This window comes from Helicoverpa zea, chromosome 2 (genome assembly GCF_022581195.2).
Source record: "Helicoverpa zea isolate HzStark_Cry1AcR chromosome 2, ilHelZeax1.1, whole genome shotgun sequence".
Taxonomy (NCBI): Eukaryota; Metazoa; Arthropoda; class Insecta; order Lepidoptera; family Noctuidae; genus Helicoverpa; species Helicoverpa zea.
Window position 1 is genome coordinate 1,435,868 of NC_061453.1, and position 22,851 is coordinate 1,458,718.

At 36.5% G+C, this 22,851-nt stretch overlaps 5 protein-coding genes across 6 annotated transcripts; 2 read left to right on the forward strand and 3 right to left on the reverse strand.

Annotated features, from left to right (window-relative positions):
* Positions 1-131: 131 nt before the first annotated feature.
* Positions 132-2,639, forward strand: LOC124644021 (glycine--tRNA ligase). The gene has a single exon (XM_047183200.1). The coding sequence runs from the start codon at positions 264-266 to the stop codon at positions 2,460-2,462; it is 2,199 nt and encodes a 732-aa protein (XP_047039156.1). The 5' UTR covers positions 132-263; the 3' UTR covers positions 2,463-2,639.
* Positions 2,640-3,094: 455 nt separating this feature from the next.
* LOC124644049 (pre-mRNA-splicing factor 38B-like) lies at positions 3,095-5,885 on the reverse strand. Its single transcript, XM_047183240.1, has 7 exons — positions 5,683-5,885; positions 5,487-5,615; positions 4,980-5,104; positions 4,459-4,594; positions 4,047-4,260; positions 3,473-3,676; positions 3,095-3,366 (listed from the first exon to the last, which is right to left on the reverse strand). Exons 1-7 carry the CDS (start codon positions 5,696-5,698, stop codon positions 3,159-3,161), a joined length of 1,032 nt encoding a protein of 343 aa, XP_047039196.1. The 5' UTR covers positions 5,699-5,885; the 3' UTR covers positions 3,095-3,158.
* A 467-nt stretch (positions 5,886-6,352) lies between these two features.
* Positions 6,353-7,363, reverse strand: LOC124637551 (ubiquitin-like protein 5). Its single transcript, XM_047174092.1, has 3 exons — positions 7,203-7,363; positions 6,916-7,096; positions 6,353-6,482 (listed from the first exon to the last, which is right to left on the reverse strand). The coding sequence occupies exons 2-3, from the start codon at positions 7,091-7,093 to the stop codon at positions 6,439-6,441; spliced, it is 222 nt and encodes a 73-aa protein (XP_047030048.1). The 5' UTR covers positions 7,094-7,096; positions 7,203-7,363; the 3' UTR covers positions 6,353-6,438.
* A 316-nt stretch (positions 7,364-7,679) lies between these two features.
* LOC124637550 (surfeit locus protein 4 homolog) lies at positions 7,680-19,755 on the forward strand. 2 transcript variants are annotated; one of them, XR_006985247.1, is made up of 7 exons: positions 7,680-7,876; positions 11,228-11,389; positions 14,744-14,845; positions 16,138-16,368; positions 17,553-17,732; positions 18,255-18,798; positions 18,830-19,755. XR_006985247.1 is itself a non-coding variant. In XM_047174070.1 (6 exons), exons 1-6 carry the CDS (start codon positions 7,826-7,828, stop codon positions 18,339-18,341), a joined length of 813 nt encoding a protein of 270 aa, XP_047030026.1. In that variant the 5' UTR covers positions 7,680-7,825; the 3' UTR covers positions 18,342-19,755. The 2 variants fall into 2 exon arrangements, 1 of the variants encoding a protein (XP_047030026.1); XM_047174070.1 differs by having other exon boundaries at positions 18,255-19,755.
* A 4-nt stretch (positions 19,756-19,759) lies between these two features.
* Positions 19,760-22,697, reverse strand: LOC124637540 (iron-sulfur protein NUBPL). Its single transcript, XM_047174056.1, has 5 exons — positions 22,469-22,697; positions 22,017-22,188; positions 21,585-21,750; positions 20,846-21,030; positions 19,760-20,382 (listed from the first exon to the last, which is right to left on the reverse strand). Exons 1-5 carry the CDS (start codon positions 22,529-22,531, stop codon positions 20,012-20,014), a joined length of 957 nt encoding a protein of 318 aa, XP_047030012.1. The 5' UTR covers positions 22,532-22,697; the 3' UTR covers positions 19,760-20,011.
* Positions 22,698-22,851: the final 154 nt, after the last annotated feature.

Here is a 22,851-nt window from a genome sequence, read left to right on the forward strand (position 1 = left end):
TGGCTCACGTTTCACGTTTTCTTTTCTGTCAACGTAAATGCAATGAATTGGAGCATTAGCTATTCCTCGCATTCTTTTTCACTCGAGTGAAATGTATAAAGTTGTCTTACTCATATGCTTAAAATTCGTGAATTTAGAATGAAATGGAAGTGATTGTAGATTTCTTGAAACTTTTGTAATTTCGTCATTTACCACGCGATCAAAAGCTAATTACCGGCTGCCAGATGGATTAATATTAAAGGAACGAATTTGCACTCAATTAAATGAGAAACGTTGTAGCGTTAGTATATAAGTGTAGTAGTGTTTTTAGTAAAAACCTTCCATCTATCTGCAGTCAAGTGCGATTATCTCACAATCAGTGGGGCAGCAATAAGCTTCACAGGAAGATCAAAATACCGAATCCACAGAGAGAAATAATCATGGCTGATCCTAAAATTGAAGAAATACTGGCGCCGCTGCGGGCCAGCGTCAAAGAACAGGGTGATTTAGTCAGGAAACTTAAACAGGAGAAAGCCCCAGAAATGGACGTGAAGAAAGCTGTCGCTGAACTTAAGGCGAGGAAGAAGGTTCTGGAGGACAAAGAGTTAAGTCTGGCTCCGGCAGAAGAACTTTTTGATCGCGCTAAAATGGAGGATCTTATTAAAAGGAGATTTTTCTATGACCAGTCGTTTGCTATCTATGGTGGCATCACTGGCCAGTTTGATTTCGGCCCCATGGGATGCGCGCTCAAGAGCAACATGATCCAACTTTGGAGAAAGTACTTCATCCTACAAGAGCAGATGTTGGAGGTAGATTGCTCCATTCTGACTCCTGAACCAGTACTTAAAGCTTCTGGGCATGTGGAACGGTTTGCTGACCTTATGACTAAAGATGTCAAGTCTGGAGAGTGCTTCCGTCTGGACCATTTGATTAAAGCTCACCTAGAAAAGATCAAAAGTGAGAAGAACACAACTGCAGAGCTCAAGGCTGAGATTGAAGATATTCTTGTAAAACTGGATGGTATGACAGCGGACCAGATGTCAGCTCTGATGCAAAGGTTCAACATGAAGTCCCCCATCAGTGGCAATGACCTGACTCCTCCAATTGAATTTAACCTCATGTTCAACACCCAGATTGGTCCCAGTGGGTTAGTTAAAGGTTTCCTGAGGCCAGAAACTGCCCAGGGTATTTTTGTTAACTTTAAACGCCTTTTGGAGTTCAATCAAGGGCGCCTGCCGTTTGCCGCTGCTCAGATCGGCAACTCCTTCAGAAATGAAATCTCCCCACGTTCTGGTCTCCTCAGAGTCAGAGAATTCACCATGTGTGAAATTGAGCACTTCTGTGACACTAAAGATCATCCCAAGTTTGATTCTGTGAAGGACACCCAGATGCTGTTCTACTCTGCTGATAGCCAGGAACAAGGCAAGCCTGCTGAAATCATGACTATTGGTGATGCTGTCTCTAAAGGCATTGTTAACAATGAGACTCTGGGCTACTTCATGGCCAGAATCCACTTATACATGTTGGCTGTAGGAATTGACCCCAAGAAGCTGAGGTTTAGGCAGCACATGGGTAATGAGATGGCTCACTACGCCTGTGACTGCTGGGATGCTGAGTGTCTCACCAGCTATGGGTGGGTAGAGTGTGTGGGCTGTGCTGACAGGTCTGCTTATGACTTGACACAGCACACCAAAGCCACTGGCATCAGGCTGGCTGCTGAGAAGAAATTGCCAGCTCCCAAACAGATTGAAGTGGTTGAAGCTGTGCCCAACAAGGCAGCCATTGGTAAAGAGTTCAAGAAAGATGCTAAACTTATCAATGATGGCTTAGCAGCTATGGACTCTGCAGCATTAGATGAACTGCAATCAAAATTGGCTGGAGATGGAGAATATATTCTGTCTACTCCCAATGGTGATTTCAAACTCACACCTAACCTTGTCAGTGTAAAGAAGACACAGAAAACAGTTCACGTTGAGGAGATCATCCCCAGTGTCATTGAGCCTTCATTTGGTGTTGGCAGGATCCTGTACTCTATCTTGGAACATAACTTTAAGATGAGGGAGGGTGATGAGCAGAGGACCTACTTCTCGCTACCAGCTACGGTCGCCCCAATGAAGTGCGCCGTCTTGCCGCTCAGTGGCAATGCGGAGTTCCAGCCATTCGTCAGGGAACTGTCCCATGGGTTGATAGACGCTGACGTGTCGCACAAAGTGGACGACTCTTCCGGCTCGATTGGTCGCAGATACGCCAGAACTGATGAGCTGGGTGTGCCTTACGCTATCACAGTCGATTTCGACACTATCAAAGAACCCCATACTGTTACGTTGAGAGAAAGAGATAGTATGGGACAAGTGAGACTGCCCCTGACTGACGTGCCAGCTGTTGTCAGAGACTTATCTAACAGCAAGATTTCATGGTCTAATGTTGAAGGAAAATACCCCAAGTTTGAACAGCAGGAGGCGGTAAAAGGCGCTGCCGCGTAATATGAAGCAACCTGTTTGCTCAGCTGCATAGATCTAAATAATATTCCATTGCGTACATAATTTATTGTTAGCTTTAAGCTTGTCTATTGTTTTAATAATTTGAAATAATATCTAACTCTAGCTGCTTCTCAAGCAGTTTGCTTTTTACAATGGAATAAAATATATTTGAAATATGAACTCATCATTATTTCTTCATGTCCAGCTAGATTATTAGGTACCGTTTTATCTGTTATTACCAAATACGATCTTGTGTAATATTACAAGAGTACATGATGATGTGCGCATTGTGCAATTGAATTAAATCCTCTCTATCAATTGTATATGATGTAATGAATGGCAGATGAAAGGAAAATATTGTGAATTGTTCAATGAATAAAACACGCAATCTGTAATTTCCATTACTCCCGCAATAATTAAATTCTTTAATCAAAGTGAATCATTGTAGAATCAAAACACTTTTGAGGCAGAGTAGACTCAAAGATGTGAATCATCATGACTAAGTTCTGCCTTCAATGAAATCTATTTCAAGCACATGAGTAGGCCTGTAAAATTTAATGTTTGGAAAGTGTTGTGTCCCACAACTTTGAATATTTCTTTGACTGTTTCTAAAGGTGGTAAGAAAAACACCGAAATCAAGAACATCATTATTATTCATTCATAAAGACACAATTATAACCATCTATGTTAAGCTGAACATTATCTGAAGCGGCGATCTCTGGATCTTGACCGGTGGCGCTGTCGATCGCGTGATCGGGACTTCTCGCGGTGGCGATCGCGGCGGTCCCGATCGCGACGGTCTCGATCGCGGTCACCACGGTCACGATCGCGGTCTCTGTCGCGATCGCGATCACGATCACGGTCCCTGTTGTCGCGGTCGTCACGTCTCGTTCTGTCTTTTGGGTACCTGAAATATGAAAAATATGGATTAGATGCAATTATTCCGGATATAGATAAAATACAGCCATAAGCCATCCTGTGATCTAAATGAGAAATTCGCGAGAGGAAACTACCTGTCATTGTCGCCATAATCACGTCTGTCTCGGTCATCGTGCTCCCTCCGGTCGGCGTCCATTCTGCCGGGGTTGTAGGGAGCGGGACCCACGTTGCCTCCGCCCCCGCCCGCGCTATTCCCGCCGTTGCTGGCGCCGCCGCCGCCGCCGCGGTAGTTCGCAGCTGGCTTGTTAGCTGCTGACTGCCTGTTGTGTTCCCCTAGCCTAGTATTTTCAGACCATTAGTAAGACTGCGTAGTTAGAAAAATGTCCACTAGTTGTGCATATCTCTGTAATATTGATTATTGATAATTTATAAGATATAATAGTGAATATTCTAAACGAGTTCCTGATAATCCTCACGTTAGGCGGGATTGTCGTCAGTAGACTGCACAGGACTGCTAGAATCATCAGTGTGAAATGTTATGTTATGAATTATGATCAAGCAATAACATAAAGAAATATACTTTATTGAACTGAACAAAAATCGCAAATAGGATATGTCATGCTTTATATTTTTTTATCTGGAAAATGATGAATTAAAAATTTAGAACAAAATAGCTAATGGTTAGTAGAAGGGTACAAAGTTACCTACTTCTGTTCAATCTGCTTCTGGATGGGTACTGGTATCCTGGGGAAGAGAGTGCTGAACCAGTCCAGTTTGATGAGCATCTGTCTCACCAGGGCACCGATGGTGGTGGAGCCTCCGCCCCCGGCGCGAGGGTCTACCTCCTCTTCATCGTCTAGGTAGTCTGCGTACCAGTCGAAAAGGTCTGCTGGGGGCTGTGTGTAGCGGATGTACATGAATCCTGGGAACATATTGCAAAGGAAGATATAAAATTTCACAAGATTGGAAGTCTTATCTTAGGTTTCAGATTTTTTTCTTTATCTAGAAAACTTGACCAAGTTCAAAACCATTTAATAACAGTCCAGATTTTAAGCATTAGATATGTAGGAACAAATAAGATACAGATAAAAAAGTATAATAATGTTATACTCATACCTACCGAGTGCTCTGATGTAGGGTGAGTCGGAGTGCTGCAGCAGGCCGTTTACCTGCTTGCGCGTGAGACGCAATGTGTACAATTTGTACAACAGGCAGAATGCTGTGGACACGATACCGCCCGCGCCTACGCCGCGTACCTGTGGACAATCAGCTTTGTTTCATATCAAGAGATAATGATTTGATCTTCTGAATTAACAATGGAAATGTGGAATAATGTATCACGAAATATCAATTATTTCATTATTTAGGTAAGCAGTTGAAATATAAATGACATCAGGCAGGTTCCAGCTCTTGAAAAAGGTAGGATGCATCTGATATTGATTAGGTACAGGGAATGCTCTGTACAGGGAAATATATAAGTGTGATGTCACAAGTAAATTATGGTTTTGGGAATTCCCCGTGCCTTCTATGGTAGATCCCCCTCTCTATTACATGCATGTAACTTCAAAACTTAAAAGCTATGTGCCATAATAACTCTGAATAATACAACAATCAAAGTATGACACGGTTGAACATACTCACGCCGCCACACATGCCCGTCTGGCCGGCAGTCTTGCGGCTGCCCCTCTCCCAGGGCTCCAGGTGCTTCACCTGGTAGTAGATCTCGTCAACCACCTCGTGGTATGTCTTCAGCTTGAATAGGTGCACTGCAGATAATGGTAATCATGAGTTCTAGATAAACTATTCAGACGTTTCATTTGTTACTGTTTCTGTTGTTTGAATAATTGATTATGTTTTCATTGTTCTGAGTTATAAAAACCTTATCAGAAGCTTTTTTTTATTAGTCATCAATTACATTGTAACATGGGAAATACGATTTGGTAGAAAAGTACAGTTTTATCAACATTTATGTTAATTAGTTCATGTCGTTAAAAACAGCGGGAAAACTGTTCGCCAGCCTTACGATTGCGGCGACTCAGTAAGCGGATCAGAAACAGTAACAGAAACATAACGGTAACAAACGAAAGTTAAATAAAGTGGAACAAACGAAGTCCAAGCTCCTGTGCGTTGGTATGTTTGCTTACCTACCTTTGAAGTAGCTAGAGCCCTGAATATTTGCTAATATTAGTGGGTTCAGGTTCATAGTCTGTTCATTACCCCATATTGGTAATATGTTATGTTGCTTGCCCGTCTTTGCAGGCTTTTGCTGGTTGAACTCTGAAAATCAACAAATATTAATCGCAAGTCCTAATGCTAATCACTCTAATATTGGCACGATACCCACCTTCAACTTCAGACATTATAACTACTTATAACACTATACTTATCATATAAACAAATATTTATAACGCTAATAGCACCGTCTTCATACAAGGGAAGTATAAGAAGCTAGGTTTTATCAATAAACAGACAAAAATTAAGATTTAATTTTTTCACAATTTGACAAAACAAAGTAAACCACAATGGCCGCCATTGAATGAATGAATGACAAAGACTACAAAACAAGGAACGAAGGAAAAGTCTCGAAAACATAAACAAAACGGAAGTACTGAATGATATGATACTGAAAGCGATCGGATATCTTCCATGATATTTTTGTATTTATTTATATTTCTTCTACTAAAAATGTTGCCCTAAAAAATCTAAAAGATCGACATTTAAATATTTTTCTTGATAAAAACGTCTCCCTCGTATAGATTCGCTCTTATAATGCAACGAATCAAACACCTAAAAGTTTTATTTATGTATAATCAAGTTCAAAGGTTAAACCTTTCACACAAGACTCAGTATATATAAATGTACTCTGTGCACAAGACTACTGAACAGATTTTGATGAAACTTACAGTAAAGCCTTTTACTACTTTACTAAAATTAAATATGTTAGAAAAGAAATTGCATTGATTGAGGAAACAATAAAGTTATCTAGGACTGTAAATGAATAAAACATCAACATCTTTAGTCTTAAAGTTTACTTATTAATAAATACAAGGTATTAAAGTTAACATTATTATTTAATTGTATCAGACTCCTTCACCAGCTCCTACTGGTAGTACAGTTCCAAGTTCATGCCGTCGTGGATTTCATCTGTATTGTGAGTTAAGGTTTAACATTCTTTTCTTATTAAGAAAACAGCAGGGAGAAAAAACAAATGAAGTACAAGATTGTAGAAAACAAAATTGTGTTTTAATAAATCATTATCGTCTGCCAGTCCTTCCCACCCAACTATGTTGGGATCGGCTTCCCTTCCAGTCTGACCAGATGCACCTGCGTACCCATGTTTTACTAGGAGCGACTGCCTATCTGACTTTCTCAACCAAGTTACCCAGGCAACCCGGTTACCCGGGCAACCCAATATCCCTAGGTAAGACTGGTATCAAAATAAACAATGTCATTCTTACATCTTCCACTCTAAGCTTATGCTAAAACTATTTCTATCTTACTATGCTAGCTGATGTATGATCGGGAAGGTCGTTTGGGACCTTAGGTTGAAGGATCTAAAGTATTTTAAAAAGGATACAGTCAGATAGCTTGATGTGATCCTTAAACACTGTGTACCATTTCTTGAGGACGATTTTGTCGTATCGTGTGCCAGTTTGAGCTGCTATTAACTTTTTAAGGTCTCCAACTGTGTCATCTGGGTTGCATTTAACTCTCACTTTCTTTCCAAGACGATCATTGCAAGTTACCTCAAGCATCTTCTGAAAAAATAGGTTATCAAGTATAAAGATTATGTTTATGTAGTAGTCACTGATATTACAAAGTATCGGTTGCTGTTGCTGATAATTAAATAACGTTTTTACTTACTCGAAATCTTATTTTTAATTCCAAACAAATAAATACCACAATGAGCAATCGCTCTTTACCCGATCTTACTTGATGACATATGCGTTTAGTAAATTCCTCACTATCAACTACGACAAACAAAGCATTAACTACCAAAAAAAAATAACATCAATTTTATCATAGTCCCTCCATTCACTCTGAATGAGTAAAAAAGCTTTGATTTAAGTAAAGAGTTCATTAGATAAAATAGAATCGGTTTATAATTAGACTAGTAGAACAAAAATAAATATTACGATAAATTAAAAAACCAAACGTTGCTATCAGTTTGACGTTTTATCACATACAAGCATGAATCTGAATAAAAACATCCGGGTCGTTGTCTATTTCTTTAATAAAAAAACTGACAAAATATAAGAAGAGCTTTCAAAATTTTAGGTAAAATAAATTACAAATTAATTTCATTATAAGTCATTATTTTTGTTTAAGTAATTATGAGATAATGAGCTCAAGATAATTAGTTGAACAGGAAGTGTATTCCAACTGTCCACACGTCATTCGACGGCGAAGGACTGACGTGACGGTTTCGTTTCGACGGCAGTGAAATTTCATTTTTTAGTGAATGTGCTTGTGAAACGGCTTTAAAAATGCAAATTCCAAACGAATATGTGTCTACAGCCGAGGATGTTGCAGATCAGGTAGGCTTTTCATGGAATATTCGTATGTTTCTGTGTATTAATTTGTTTGGAATGGGTAAATTGAAATCGTACTTTGGATGGGATTGTCACGTCACCGAACTTATTTTCTTGTTGGCGCTTCTTGAATGTGTTGAATCGCATATGTAGGATAATATAAATAGTATAGCAATAAAGCCGCCTGGTTGCCAAAGTAAGAAAAACCGTCATATCATAACGCGTCAGTGATGTTCAGTGAGAAAACTAAAACAGCTTTGTAAGTTTGTAGTCCTACAGATGTCTCACCCTTTAACCTACTTATCTTTTGATTTCATAAGTTAAATTCATGCAGTAATACACCAGCAGATAGTTACTCTCACTCAATAATCAAGTCTCATTATTGCAAAACTATTTTGGACAGTTTAACTTGCGATTTGAATGAAAGAAAAGCTCTTAGAAGCAATAGGTAATGTAAACATCATCACCAAAATTGTCAAGTGATTAATCTAATTACTTAAAAGACCTGTTAATTACACTGATTTAAATGTAAAGTATTATATGTTGACCAAAGTAATGGCAGTAATATGCCTACAGTATAAGTTTTATCCTCTCCTAAGCAGATAACAAATCTATATCAATACAATTTAATGTTATGGGGCCTGAGCAGTGTGTAATGTTATTACAAAACATACTTTATCTCCTCAACCAGCCCATGACAATAACATTTATACTAGACTACTATACTATGTACTTACCTAGCTATACCATCTACTTACAAAAGTTGTAAGTCTGAAATATATCAAAGATTATCTATTATTTATATAATTGTCTTGCCTTTATTACCACAAGCACCTTTGTGTAATTCACAATTATGTTCAAAATCTTAAGTAAAAATGTGAATAGAGAGGAAGGGAACACAGTACTATAGGTCTTTTGTCTCCTGTATTTTCAGAAAACTATGTACATTATGTAGAAAATGAGTTTACTCAGTATGTACAGTAGAAAACAAATATGCTCAGGCTTTCATTAATTTAATTTTATATCTTTTTATTGGAATGGGAATATGATCTTAAAAAAATATTCAGTTACAAGTCTCATAGACAATAATTTAACTTTTACTTTTTAGCACCTTTCACTTGCTTCAGGTATATTTATGTCTATCATTTCTCACATACACATTTTGAACAAGTCTTATTGTTGTCTTATTTTTGGAGTTAAAGTTAGTTGACATCAAAATCTTTGATGTATCTCTTCAGATTCAATGATTAATTTGTGAATAGTTATTGAAACTTTCATAATAAATAAATGATTGTGCCAGGTCATGGTTTAAGTAAATCTGTTTATAGAAATAACAATGGTATGAATCTGCTAAAAATATCATTTCAACCTCAGTATAAATCATGTTTACTTGATAATCTTGTCAATGTAATGTGTAAATGCTCTTATCACATATGTATTGCAATAATATCTAGGTGGCAACTAGCTATCCAGATTTGTTCCCAGTTGATACCACTGTACTATAGAAAAACAGATTTAAAGAAGTATCATACTGTACTGGTTTTTGCCAACAGTCTGACAACCAGTCTTATCAAGGAGTGTAGGATTGCCCGGCTAACTGGGTTGTGGAGATCAGATAGGCAGTTGCTGCATGTAAAACACTGGTTCTCAGCTGTATGCAGTTAACACTGAAAGCCGACCTCAACATTGTTTCGAAAAGGCTAGGCAGATGATGTTGCAAACCTCTGCAAAGATCATGCAAACCCATTTATTTATCATCTTCTTGGCTATTCCAGAAAATTGGATGTGATGTTGATTTTTGCTATCAATTAAGTAATGATAAAGTAGTTGGTAACTTATCTTAGTTTCAGTAAGACATATTAAGTAATTAAATTATGAAAATTAAAGCTCATGTGCTGTATCTTATCTCCGTTGCTGTACTATCAATTTCATCAAGTGTGTGTAACATTAATTTAGTAATAAAATATTACAATATTTATTGATAAGATGGGTATTTTTATACGAGGCATGAATGAGGTTTTTCTAATTTGTGTTGGAAACAGTTATGATAATTTGACTGTTAGTTAAATAATGATTATTATCCAGTAATGACATTTTAATTAGTTAGTTATGATTGGGAATGTAAATAATGTAAAATAAATAACTGATTGATTGATCATGTACTATCACTGTCAAGTGCATATTTTTTGCAATATCTGGGTCAGGTATGTTTATACATCAGAGTGTTGCTGCAGACAGCTCATTGTATGCATACATATAAAATGTAAAGAAGAGACATATGGATAGTGGAATGCAGATGTTTCACATTCCCTTATCATATTTTTCTTCAGTTATAATGATTCTTGTAGCACTATTTTTCATAATTGCCAAAAATATAAAATTTAAAGAGTATTTCTTACAAAATTTTTTTGATTTTATTAGGGTGTCAAAAAAATTACTATGTAAAGGATCGCAAAATTACGATTAAAAGTTGCTTAGTAACATACGTTTTATAATAGTGACGAAAGCATTATGTTAGGAACTAGTTTTTAGCTGCTATAGAAAGGTGAAAGTGTGTTGAATGGCCCGCTACTTCATCATTTATTATATAGCTTTTGTTTCTATAAGTCTTGCATAGAATTCATACATCATTTTCCTATATATTTTTTTAACCGAATTCAAAAAATGGTTGTTCTCCGTTTGACCGGTATGTAGGACGTACTCTAGAGTAAATCTATAGTTCGATTATTGACGTGTGCTTAAAGTGGCGTGTGTCAATTTCTGCATTTATTGTAATGAGGAAAATCGAATACGCATGCATTACATAGTCTTGTCACTGTATCATAGTTGAAGTTATTTATATACCTCCACGTGTATTTACATACTATTTTGATTTCGTCGTGTTAGTCTCAGTTCAATAGTCTATTATCACGATTATTTCGTTCAGATTAATCAGGTGGTGTATTGTATTAGCACAGTACTGTCGTTTTACCTCAGTTATTTATTTTTAAATGCCATGCATTTAGGGGGATCCATATCCTCGTAATAAAAGTCATCATCATGATAGAAGATGCCAGTAACAAAAAATGGCAACTTAAAACCGTAGCTAGCATGTTTTGTCAAAGAGATGCTACATGATACTTAGCACAAGTTTTAAAAACCTGTTCTGAAATGTTGAATTCCTTGAACCCCACGCCTCTCGGTCACCGGTTACCCCTAATAAACGCATAAGTATGTAAGTATAAACTAGGTATGCTAGGGAACTTCTTGTTCAACTTTCAAGAGGTGGTGACATTCCATTTTCAAAAATAGACTTTTTGGAGTCACAATTGACGTAAAAAGAGGTTGTCCTAAACTCAAACTCCTTTGTCCACCCAGGTGATCCGCAAAGGCAAGAATGTGCTGCCAACAGTGGCGCGCCTGTGCCTCATCTCCACATTCCTGGAGGACGGGCTCCGCATGTGGTTCCAGTGGTCGGAGCAGCGCGACTACATGGACATGTCATGGGGGTGCGGCAAGTTCCTCGCCACAATGTTTGTGGTGAGTATTTTGGAGTTTATCCTACTATCCCAGTTAACATATAGATATATTCAGTTGGTGTTTTGCATGTATGTTTTATCCCACGAAAGCAGGTGAGTCGTACTTGTGTGTGTAAAACGTGCATAATATATTGTCTTTACTTGTGTCACCACTAAACGCTCCAGAGCTCACGCGTATAAAGACCATGTGCACACTTTTACACATAGAATTATGGTATATGTACATATTGTCTGGTAGAGATTTAGAGGAAGCTACAAATCAGTTTTGTTAAAATCATACAAGTTCCATAAGCAACGCCCAATCGCATTACAAAATCACAAAGACACTTGCGATATTGGCAAAAATGTTTTCGTTGGAATTGGAGTATAAATCCTTGCTGAAGCCCAGAAAGTGAAACATTTTACGTGTTCATAATTCTCCCTATTTATTGGATTATTCATTAGTTACCGACCCCAAAAGTGTGTATCTTTGCAACTACAGATTTCGTATTCTTTACAGCTTACTGATTACTGGCGTACCTAATAGGAGTGTTTAACAATTATCTTTTGTTTTAAAAACATCTTATTATTTTTATATCAAAGCGCAAGTCACTTATCTCCACATGTTATTAGTTATCTTATAACCTCTTTTTACCTCAATTATTAGCAATTCAGCAATTTCCGTTCAATGCTATAATTTTGCCATGGGATTTCATTTAACAATCACCAATATTGAAGATATTTATAAACCTTACATCCCACGAGAATTTTTTCTGTTTATTTGGGATATCTGAAAAGTTGATTCTTTGTTTATTCTTTGGCAACGAGTTTTTGAATCCGAGAGAACTTAAACTTTTACACGCATGTAATGCGTAAATACTCCAACCCCCGATTCACTGACATATACAATATAAAAAAAGAAAAACTTGAGAGACCAATTTAAGTGCCAAGCCTTCATGCTACAAGACAGCTCATTAAATTAACGCAATGTTTATGATTACAGCATGTTATTAGTAAGTTGAGACAACAAATAAATATTGAATTTGGCACCGCACACGACATCTTGCACTGTCACATCATCTTTATGTGCACGTGTTGCTTATTACTTATTGATATTGTATTTAAGTATTATTGTTTGGTGATCAGTGCCAAAATGGTCTTCTGTTTGCATTGTTCTGGGACGCTCGCATCCTTGTTGAACTTTGAAGAACATTAATTAGTATACAGCCATATATTTATATTTAGAGAGTTAGTCTTCATTTCTCGAATCATAATCAGACTCAGGAGTCTGTAACGCTTTTGGATAAATAAATAATTATATAATACCATATAACCATATAAAGAAACAATCAGGTAATAGACTGAGATTTCGGTAAAAGAAATAAACAGAAAAGTGTGAGATTTCAGTTTTTAAATAATGAAATAGCCACAGAGGTATCCTGAGTCTTCTAATGTTCTTATTCTGAACCGGTATCATAATATCTCGGGCAGAGCACAGACCTTCCTTGAACTCTTTACTGACCGCGAGAAGTTCGATGAGAAGTTCGAAGAACATGTAAAAGGTCAGTCAGGGATAAATGTTAGCAAGAGAGGCGTTATAGATATCAGACCAGTGCCAGAGATTGAAAAGGAAATAAGTTTCTATCCCGCGATAAATTAAGAAAATACATATAAATAAATAATTCGATCTTATCCGGATTGAGAATCTGCTCCTTTTTGGGAAGTCGATAAAAACTGATTTCTGCTGTATATGGTTTGCAGGTACACAGCTAATATACAAGCGATAAAGAACAATGAATTAACTTGATAATTTTCCTTATTTCTCAATCAACCTGTTGCTGCGATCGCGAGCGTTTCTTTACCTCCGTTTGGGTTGGTTTAACTACATCAGAGATGGAAATAGTAGTAGTAATTTCGGACCACATAATTTTTGCCTTCTTCCTTGTAGATAGATGCCTTGTTTCAATCTCAATCAACGAGTAATAACTAAACGGATACCTTGAACGTGAATTCTTATCGGCTACAACTAGTGAATTTACTAATCAAGTGGTCGAAGCCCGAAAGTATTGTGAATGAATAAGAGCGTTGCTATAGCAACGAGTCAATAAAAAATCGCATTCTCGGCCAGTCGGCCCAGTACAACTGTACCTGTATACTCATGACTTCATGTACCGTTTCGGCACATCACTTTCGCTTTTTCTACGAAGCACTTTCGCGCGCAGCTTTGCTTTTTAATTTGCGTTTAGTTTTTGCTCAGTTTTGCTTGAAGAACATAATGATAGCTTTAGTTTTAATATACATGCTATCTTTTTAATAAATGTCTTGAGATGATTAAGAGGCGAATTGAGAACCTAATTTTTTGGTAGTCAGTTAAAATATCAAACTTATAAAAAATAATTCAGTTACTATCTATAAAACTAGAGTAGAAATTGCCCTATTTAAAGCTTATAATAATATTAACCTTTTCAACTTATGAGTTCGTTAGTCTAATTCCTAGCTAGTTTTCAAATAGTAGCTACAATTTAAATTACATTGTTAACCTTTCGTAAATTAGTCACAGAAACAGCCTACATTTAGTACTGAATCTACGCATGTTATTGTACAAATGTCCTTCAAGCTTCGGCGTGTAATTTCTACTACATTTGCCCAATAATTAACCGCATGGGGGACTTATAGCCCCGCGGGAGGCTTTTGTCTGGTAATTAAATGTAATGGCTTTTTATTGTGTTACCAATATTCACTTAGCATTAGTTTATTGATTAATCAGATTATAATAGCTCCTTAGAATATTGGATTCCCTGATCGGTACCTATACGGGTGCCGATTTGTGTGTTGCATTCAAGGAAAATATCTGATTTGATTTACAAAAATGTAGATTGCAATTCAAATACCTAGTATCTTTGACAGGTGGATTTTTATTGTCGCAGTCAGTGAGTCATTTACTTTTGAAGGAAAACCAAATTTCCTCCTCCAAGTCAAGATTTAGATAATACCGATTGAAAGTTATTAGCCAAATACTTACATGTATCTGTACATGTATGTTGTCTATACTAATATTATAAAGAGGAAAACTTTGTTTGTTTGGTTGTAATGAATAGGCTAAAAAACTACTGGACCGTTTTTAAAAATTCTTTCACCATTCGGAAGCTACTTTATCCACGAGTAACATAGGCTATATTTTATCCCGGTACGGGCAGTAGTTACCACGGGACGCGGGTAAAACCGCGGGAAAACGGCTAGTAACCTATATATTTGCGTTATTAGTGAAGCGTTGTTATTAGTTGAAAATTCGAAATTAACAATTTTTTTTTCATCGTCATAATTTTTAAAAAATAATTTATTATATCTAGCTAAAGTATGATTGTATTGTTTACAGATAATAAACTTAGTTGGCCAACTGGGTGGCTGCGTGATGGTGCTCGGCAGGCTCAAGGTGGACATCGCGTGTGGAGTTCTATTCTTCATCGTAGTACTACAGGTAAGATTATTTTACCAAGTTCCTTAGAACAATCCCGAAGCTGTTAGTACACTAGCACTGCACGTGAATCCAAATGCTGATGAGCTATACTTTGTATGCGCAAGGTAATAAGCTCTCAGTACTGGCAGAGTCCCGAAAAACTATGTACATGACACATTATATTTGTATTAATCGCACTCCCGGTTTTTTTTTTTTAATAAAAAATCTACAACTGGTTTTCACCAGTACGTAATCTTCTCCGAATTTTTAAAATAATAAAAATACCAGTGATGATAATATTCCCACGTATTTAAATTATTATTTCCGTGTAAACTGTTGGTCTTAATCGAGGTAAAGTCCAGATATGACGCCGTGATTTCGAACAGTAAAACCCAATATCACTGTTCAACCTTTGAACTGAAAACACGTCATCAGTATAAGTGACACCCAAAAATACCCATCTACTACTAATTTATCAATTAGAACTAGTTAAAATCTCTCAATATTTTTCAACTACGCGGAGGTCGGAGTTCCGACTGGACCTTTTGTAAATCAATGGGAATAAATTATAAATGTTGAAATATCATCTTCATCTCAACCTTCTTCAGCTCATTTTAGCTGAAGTAGCTAAGTTTTTGATTTGGTATTCAGAAAGTATAGTAACTTCGTTAATTTACCATATAAAATATCTTCTGTACACGTCTATAGTGAATACTTAGGTAATTGGCCAGTGTAACAGTCACCTCACTTCAGGGTCATTATCCCATCAAGACACAATGACCAACATTATTTAGCATTCAAAACCGTTTCCCTATTTATTTGTGCGTACTTCCATTTCCTGTTATCAGAGGTTTTATAAACAATTAAATATAGGTACTGAATATTGCGATTTGTAAGCTTGTCATTATGACTTTGCAGTTTTTTTTACAAGTGTTTCTCATGCTTTGCAAGCGTTTCTTTCGTTAAGATAAAATTAATTGCAAACTGTAAATAATAACACATTTTTCCTTATGTACTAAAAATACTAATGTATCATTTGCTAGTCACTTTACAGAGCAGTTAAAATATGGCTCCGAACACCACATACATTTTATTTTATCTTTGACCTTTCTATCCTTATTTATTCTCAATCTATGTTTAGATTATGGTTTATGATTATGGTGATTAATTCTCAATTCTTCTCCGCGTGAGAGGAGGCCTGTGCCCAGCAGTGGGACGATAAAAAAGTATGTTTAGGTATCTTCCAGTTTTCGCAGACAATTACCCCCACAATCCTCAATTCTAATTCTCTAATTTTAATTACTCTTTTCCAGACCTTCGCCTACAGTATATTATGGGACATGCAGTTCTTGCTGCGTAACTTGGCTCTTATCGGAGCCCTACTGCTTGTGGTAGCGGAGGCCCGTGCGGAGGGGCGCAGCCTCTTCGCCGGTGTGCCGTCGTTAGGCGAGAACAAGCCCAAGACTTACCTGCAGTTGGCTGGCAGGATTCTACTGGCTTTCATGTTCATCACACTGCTGAGATTCGAAATTTCCTTCTTGCAGGTTGGTACAAAAAAAAACTTTTGTGTAAAAATATGCCTTCAAATGCAGTTAAAAAAAAAAAACTTTTGGAGGGAAAAAGACGCAGAAACTTAAATCACTTGAAAAATAGTCGTAAAATATACTGAAGGTGTTTTTGGTCAAATCCAGTTTTAGCCAAAACCATGCTTGAGATGCGTGGATTAATTTGAATATAGACGTGTTAGGAATTACAAGTAGCAAAAAAAAAATATTTACAGTTGGAACCTGTTTTGAAACAGTTTCTTTGCAGCATGAATTTGAATTTGTTTCATCTCATGAATTTGTTTCTATAGCAGAATTTTTACGTGAAGTATTATGAACTCCTGCGCCTGCTACTCCAATCAAATTAAGTATATTTTTGTCGAGAATTTTCAACCTTAATATATTTCCCCTTTTAACCTTTACACAGACATAATGAGATTTATGGAAACAATGTGGAATAACGTGTCCAACTCATTGAACACATTACGTTAGTGACGTCACGATCTTGCGGAAATTTATAAATAGTTCGCCGATTAATTCAATATGAATTTTACCTACATTATGTATTATAATAGATTCACTCTCGATTTTGTTAACCTGTTTTTGAATATTGATAAGTAAATCAAGGTTATATGGCAGACAATTCGAATAATGTCTGATGTGGGCACAATGTGGAAAGTGATGCATGTGTGTATGTCATCTTCTTTACTTGAACATTTGCAAAAGGATACATGTATTATGTTTATTGATCAACTAGCTTCTGCCAGCGGTTTCACCTGCATCCCGTGGGAACTACTTCCCGTACCGGGATAAAAAGTAGCCTAGCCTTCCTCGATAAATGGGCTATCTAACACTGAAAGAAATTTTCAAATCGGACCAGTAGTTCCTGAGATTAGCGCGTTCAAACAAACAAACTCTTCAGCTTTATAATATTAGTATAGATTATATGCTATCTGCAAGGTTATTAACAATAGCTTTTGACACCTTCCACAAAAATCTATTGACACAGTAAATCTGTGAAGAATCAGAAATCTGTGGGGAAAACTTTAGCACCACTTTCCAGGCTTCCACCACCAGGGTAGTTTTCTCCAAATTTCACTCGATCGTATCCCCTCAGCGTATCCCCGCAATGTTCAATGAAGACAAAATGTCTGACGCTAACTTTTCTTCCAACCTTTTTTCAGATCGTGCAAGACTTACTCGGCAGCGTGCTGATGATCCTGGTGACAGTGGGGTACCGCACCAAGCTGTCGGCTCTGATGCTGGTGGTGGTACTGTCTGTGCTCAACTTGTACCACAACGCGTGGTGGGCTGTACCCTCTTACAAGCCGCTGAGGGACTTCCTTAAATATGACTTCTTCCAGGTATTTTTTTTTTATTATTTGCTTGATTTATACGACTTCAAAAGTCAATTACATAAGCAAAAGAAACAAAAAATAAAAATAATAACAAAAATTAAAAGCATATAGGCATGAAGGAAATAAAAGTTGGATGAACTTTCAATAGTGTATTTGGCATGTAATCGAAGGGTATACAAAAATAATCGCTGTAATTAATGTGCTCCGATTGTAATAAAATTATGTCTGGTTGAGTTTCTAATCATCATGATATGGTATTATGTGGCAGAAAATCTGAAATCAAAAATATATTGAAAGTATTTTTTTAGAGTAAATAAAATAGCATCAACTTTAAGTCGGCTTTTTCATTGCTTGATTGTATTGTCTTTGGTATAAGGTGAGTCTATGCAAATAGAATATTATGCTGCCAGTGGAATAAAACAAATGTACCTGGCAACCTTTTTAAGATAATGAAAACAAATCGAATAAATTGTCGAATACAGACTACTGGATATATAATTGTAATATTTATGTTTGTGTTTGTTTCAGACCTTATCAGTGATTGGCGGTCTCCTAATGATCGTGTACTTGGGCCCCGGCGGCGTCAGTATGGACGAACACAAGAAGAAGTGGTAGAATCGGCCCGCGGTGTGTACGATGTATGCACAGTGAAAGACAATTGATATTTTAATCATAAGATGTTATGGTGCAAGAGGAAAGAATAATATTTCATACAATTCGGTGTTTTATGTGACAATCTGACTAGTCGACAATTGTGAACATTGAGCTTACTTCCATATCCTGTTGTGTTCGGTTCGTGTTATGGGCAGTTTGCTTACATTTGTGTATCACCAAGATTTATGATTCATGAACACTCTTAATAAATAAATTGTTGTTGGACAATGCACATCGAAAAATTATAACAAGGATTCTAGTCCTGCTAAATGATGTTGTATAAATTCTTTTTTAAAATAATTGAAGAATTGATAGCCGCAAATTGCCCATAACACAAAACAAGTGGTGTCAACACAAAATTTTATATAAAAATGCACGTATTTGGTCGATCAATAATAATAAAATAATGTGTCGGGTCATTGACCTACGTTTTGATAACAAACCGATATATCCACGGTTCATGATTTCAATATCGTCAATTTTTATATGATAGGACTAGTATTTACCTGCCTAGCACTGTTTAATAGATAGTGTTTGGGATCCCGACGATAGACACTTGAATTCAGCATTGCATGTAAAACCTACACAGCAACGAAAAACATGGCGAAATAACCTTACAAGTTCGTTGAAGACATATTTGGGTTACGTCACGACAGTTGCATAAAATGCGGCGGAAGCTATAATGTTTTTGGTATTATTTAACGTTTATATTTAAAGCGACGTAAGCTAAATATGTTTTCGAATTTGAAACGAGAGGAAATATAACGCAAGTACCGCAATGAGTCACTTGCAATTGCTTGGTTATGGCGATTCAAAACATTGAGATTGTTTTTGAGCTTGTGTTAGTGCCAGACATTCAATGCTGCGTTCAAGCGTGCCAAAATAGTAAACTCCTTCCTTTCCCGCGTAGACGTGATATGTTCTAAGCGGGGCCCTTCGCGTGTAAGTGTATGTACTCAGACTGAACGTAACCCGCTTTCATTCTCTATACCGTCACATTTTCATTCCGTTTTTCTAATTGTTGTGATTAAATGTAAATATTTATATAAAAAAATATCTATTTTGTACTTACTGACTGAATAACAGACAACAGATCTTTGAATGTAAACGCAAATGCTCTTTTTATGAATTTTAATATTCCAGTAGCCATAAGTGAAACTTTGGTATCACAATTCGAAGATTTGTGCTTCATCTTCCTTATAAAATAATAAAATGTAGTCATAAAAACATAAATAATTTGATTTATCTAAAGTATTTAAAAGACACATATTTTTGTATTATTTTTTTTTTTATTTATTTTCTTAAGTTTCAGTTTGGCCATAGATGATAAAGATTCCTGAAAATATTGTTCCGAATAAATTTTTACATAATAAAAGTGCTTTTGTTATTTAAACTGTTTATTATAATTGTCCTTAATTGACTATCTTACACTCTCTAATAAATAACAATAATTAATAAAAATTGCTTCATTTAATATCATTCTTTCGCGTCGTTGCATCTGCGTTCCACTACAAGCCTAGTCTGAGAAAAGTACACAACACAGTTTTATTATAAAACGTTTATTTGTATATCAATAAAATAGAAATATAATATAACAACAACTACGGGTGAACACGTGGCGTATTGTGCGTCTATTCTTTCGCCTCCACTTGTGCTTTATCCTTATTCTCTATATATTTAAACACTTTGTTAGCTAGCAGTCTATATTTCTCTGCGTGCGTGCTGTCGGGGAGCGCGTATATAGCTGGTTTTCCACTATTTATGCACTCCGACATGTTGTGATCGACTTCAAAGCTCTCTATAATCTCGAGGCCCATTTGGTCGGCAGTTTGTTTGGTGTCGTTGCCGAACACGAAGTTTTTGGAGCCGCATTTATTGCATATAGCGTGCGACATATTTTCCACCATGCCAATGATAGGAACTTTTAGCTTCTCAAACATGTTGACTCCTCGTTTCGTGACCTGAAGGGCTGCTGACTGGGGCGTAGTCACTACTAGAGCTCCTATAAAGAATAAAATAAAAATATAAGACATTACACTTACAAGTATAAACTGAATTTCTTCCAAACAACCAGAGCATGATTGCTCAAGCAAATTGACACATGCCATTTCTTGTGAATACTTTGCAAGAGTATTGAGTTGGGCTGTCGAAAGTATGTGGCAATGTGATGCAAAACAAGTAGGTCATGGTTACATTATTTCTAATCGGTAAACAGTGCGCATTTGGCGAGTCTTAAGTTAGCACAGAAGAAAGTTTAATTTTAGAAAGACTGATTAGCCATAGATAGCACCTAACTTTCACAAGCGAGATGTACCCTAAGGTCAGATGTCCCTAACATCTGACCAGTAGACCAGTTGTCTCCAACGAAAACTACTGGGAAACAACTGCCCTACCTAGGTAAATTGGGGAGTTATGGAACTTGGGGTTTCTTTTAATCATTATAGTCTGCATTATAAAAATTTTACCATCAATAGGTAAGTTCTGTGCAAGCGACAGATGCGTGTCCCCAGTCCCTGGCGGCGTGTCAACCACGAGGCAGTCGAGCGGGCCCCACGCCACGTGCCTCGTGAGCCTCTCGAGCGCCTGCATCACCATCAACCCGCGCCATACTACTGCATTCTCTCCAGAAACCAGGAGGCCCATTGACATGCTGAAATATTGATTTTTGAATTGATTTAACCAATTTCCCAAAAAAGAGGATTTTTGTATGTCCTTGTCAGTGATTATTTTAATGTTGAAAAATGAATGAATGTAAAGTTTTACATAAGCCTGTTACGTATGCAGTGATGTAAAAAAGGCAGTGAGGATTTAACAGCTTATGCAAGCGTCAGGCCATTTGCTGTCAAGGCGAGCAAGAAGTAAGATGTTTCACTAAAATTCATGAGTACAGGATGATAAGTTTATAGTGGGGTAAAAAGTAAACTTATCATCTCAAGAGAGGTCAAGACCCCTATGTATTGACCAACTGTTAAAGTTCTATATATAACTTTTGATATAAATGTTGGTTTGTATTATTTAGTGTGTAGGTTTCTTTATTAAGGTTTCTCCATATTGCAGGAAGTAGTTTCAGTACATAGATAAAATACAGCCAACTATTTCTTTAAATCAGTCTTAGTTTCTATGCTTATTGATAACATAAATCTCTCCTCTTTTCAAAAATAGTGTAGATGTAACTACTTTATTCCAACTCTATGAGATTGTTACCATTTAACACCATAATTGAGCAAAGGCTCTATGAGATGGTCATCATTCAGCATCGGTTCTCCATTGACGTTCATCATGAGAGGCACCGAGGGACCAAAGACATCGGCATCCAGAAGACCTATCTCCTTGTCTGGCTCTATCACCTTCATAGCACATGCGAGATTCACTGCAATAAAAAAAATACGTTAAAACCCCATTCTCCCTTTAGAATTCAAAAGCTGGTTAAGGTCTTGTGAATAGTATAAAAATAGTTGTAGGATTTATACATATAAAAAAAGAATTTATAGTAATATGTTTCAGAAATAGTGTTATCAGAATCATTTCTTGATCCATATTGGTGTGTTATAACATACTTTTGAACTAAGTGTGTGAGATCTTCACAAAAAAAAGGGAATTAAAGCATAGGTGGATTTATGAAAGAAAAATACCCACCAGCAGTAGTAGTTTTTCCAACTCCTCCTTTTCCAGAGGCTACAAGGATTATACTCTTTACTCCCGGCAGAGGTTTTCTCTCTGGCAGTCCTTTGGCCATAACTTTAGCTCTATGCTCATTTATCTCCTCCTTGGTGTGTTTCAGACGGACTGAATAGCTACATGGTAAAGTCTATAAGAAAAAAGCATATGATTGTAAGATTCGGATGATTTGCTATTGAATTTAATAGAACCAGTGACTATATATAACATTATATGGATGTAGTTTTGTAATTTTCATAAACATTTTTGTGAACAGGTTTGAGACTGTTTTACTTCTTCGAGTGAGCACAAATGTCTGCCATAGGTTCAGAATAATCAGGGGCAGCAGCAGAAATTGTATGAAGCTGTAAATATATAAAATAGAACTTAATTTATTAAATAAACATAATGATGAAATCGTGGATACATACAGTGTTCAAATTGGTGTTCGATAAAACGGCATATACTCGCTGAAAAGCTCTTTGGAGATTCATAATTTGTATCAGTTCTTGTCGGAAAATTCACGTAGTTATCTAACAGCCTCTTTATTTTTTATTAAAGCGATTCTTTTGAAAATTCGCGAATCGAGTCGCAAAAATAAACTCGTTCAGAAATGTAATTGACAACCAAAGCGAAATCGATCACATTGTTTCTGTCAATGTGACTGCTTGTCAATCAACGTGCACAGATCAAATATGACACACAGGACTTTTACACCACAAAATAGTATCTTGGAGAAGAATAAACGGACATGAAAGGGAAATTACATGAATATCTCAATATAAGCTAAGCAATATTAAATGTTTAAAATAAT

Excerpts from the sequence above, each read along its gene's own strand:
- LOC124644021 (XM_047183200.1), top strand. The coding sequence starts at position 264 with ATGAGAAACGTTGTAGCGTTAGTATATAAGTGTAGTAGTGTTTTTAGT.
- LOC124644049 (XM_047183240.1), bottom strand. Across the intron at positions 4,595-4,979 it reads AGACGGGCATGTGTGGCGGC|GTACGCGGCGTAGGCGCGGG; the intron begins GTGAGTATGTTC and ends GATTGTCCACAG. Across the intron at positions 4,261-4,458 it reads ACCCTACATCAGAGCACTCG|GATTCATGTACATCCGCTAC; the intron begins GTAGGTATGAGT and ends ATATGTTCCCAG.
- LOC124637551 (XM_047174092.1), bottom strand. The coding sequence starts at position 7,093 with ATGCTTGAGGTAACTTGCAATGATCGTCTTGGAAAGAAAGTGAGAGTT. Across the intron at positions 6,483-6,915 it reads TCACATCAAGCTATCTGACT|ATGAAATCCACGACGGCATG; the intron begins GTATCCTTTTTA and ends CTCACAATACAG.
- LOC124637550 (XM_047174070.1), top strand. The coding sequence starts at position 7,826 with ATGCAAATTCCAAACGAATATGTGTCTACAGCCGAGGATGTTGCAGAT. Across the intron at positions 7,877-11,227 it reads CCGAGGATGTTGCAGATCAG|GTGATCCGCAAAGGCAAGAA; the intron begins GTAGGCTTTTCA and ends TTGTCCACCCAG. Across the intron at positions 16,369-17,552 it reads TCGAAATTTCCTTCTTGCAG|ATCGTGCAAGACTTACTCGG; the intron begins GTTGGTACAAAA and ends ACCTTTTTTCAG.
- LOC124637540 (XM_047174056.1), bottom strand. The coding sequence starts at position 22,531 with ATGAATCTCCAAAGAGCTTTTCAGCGAGTATATGCCGTTTTATCGAAC. Across the intron at positions 21,031-21,584 it reads CTCAATTATGGTGTTAAATG|CATGTCAATGGGCCTCCTGG; the intron begins GTAACAATCTCA and ends TCAATATTTCAG. Across the intron at positions 20,383-20,845 it reads ACAGAACTTACCTATTGATG|GAGCTCTAGTAGTGACTACG; the intron begins GTAAAATTTTTA and ends TATTCTTTATAG.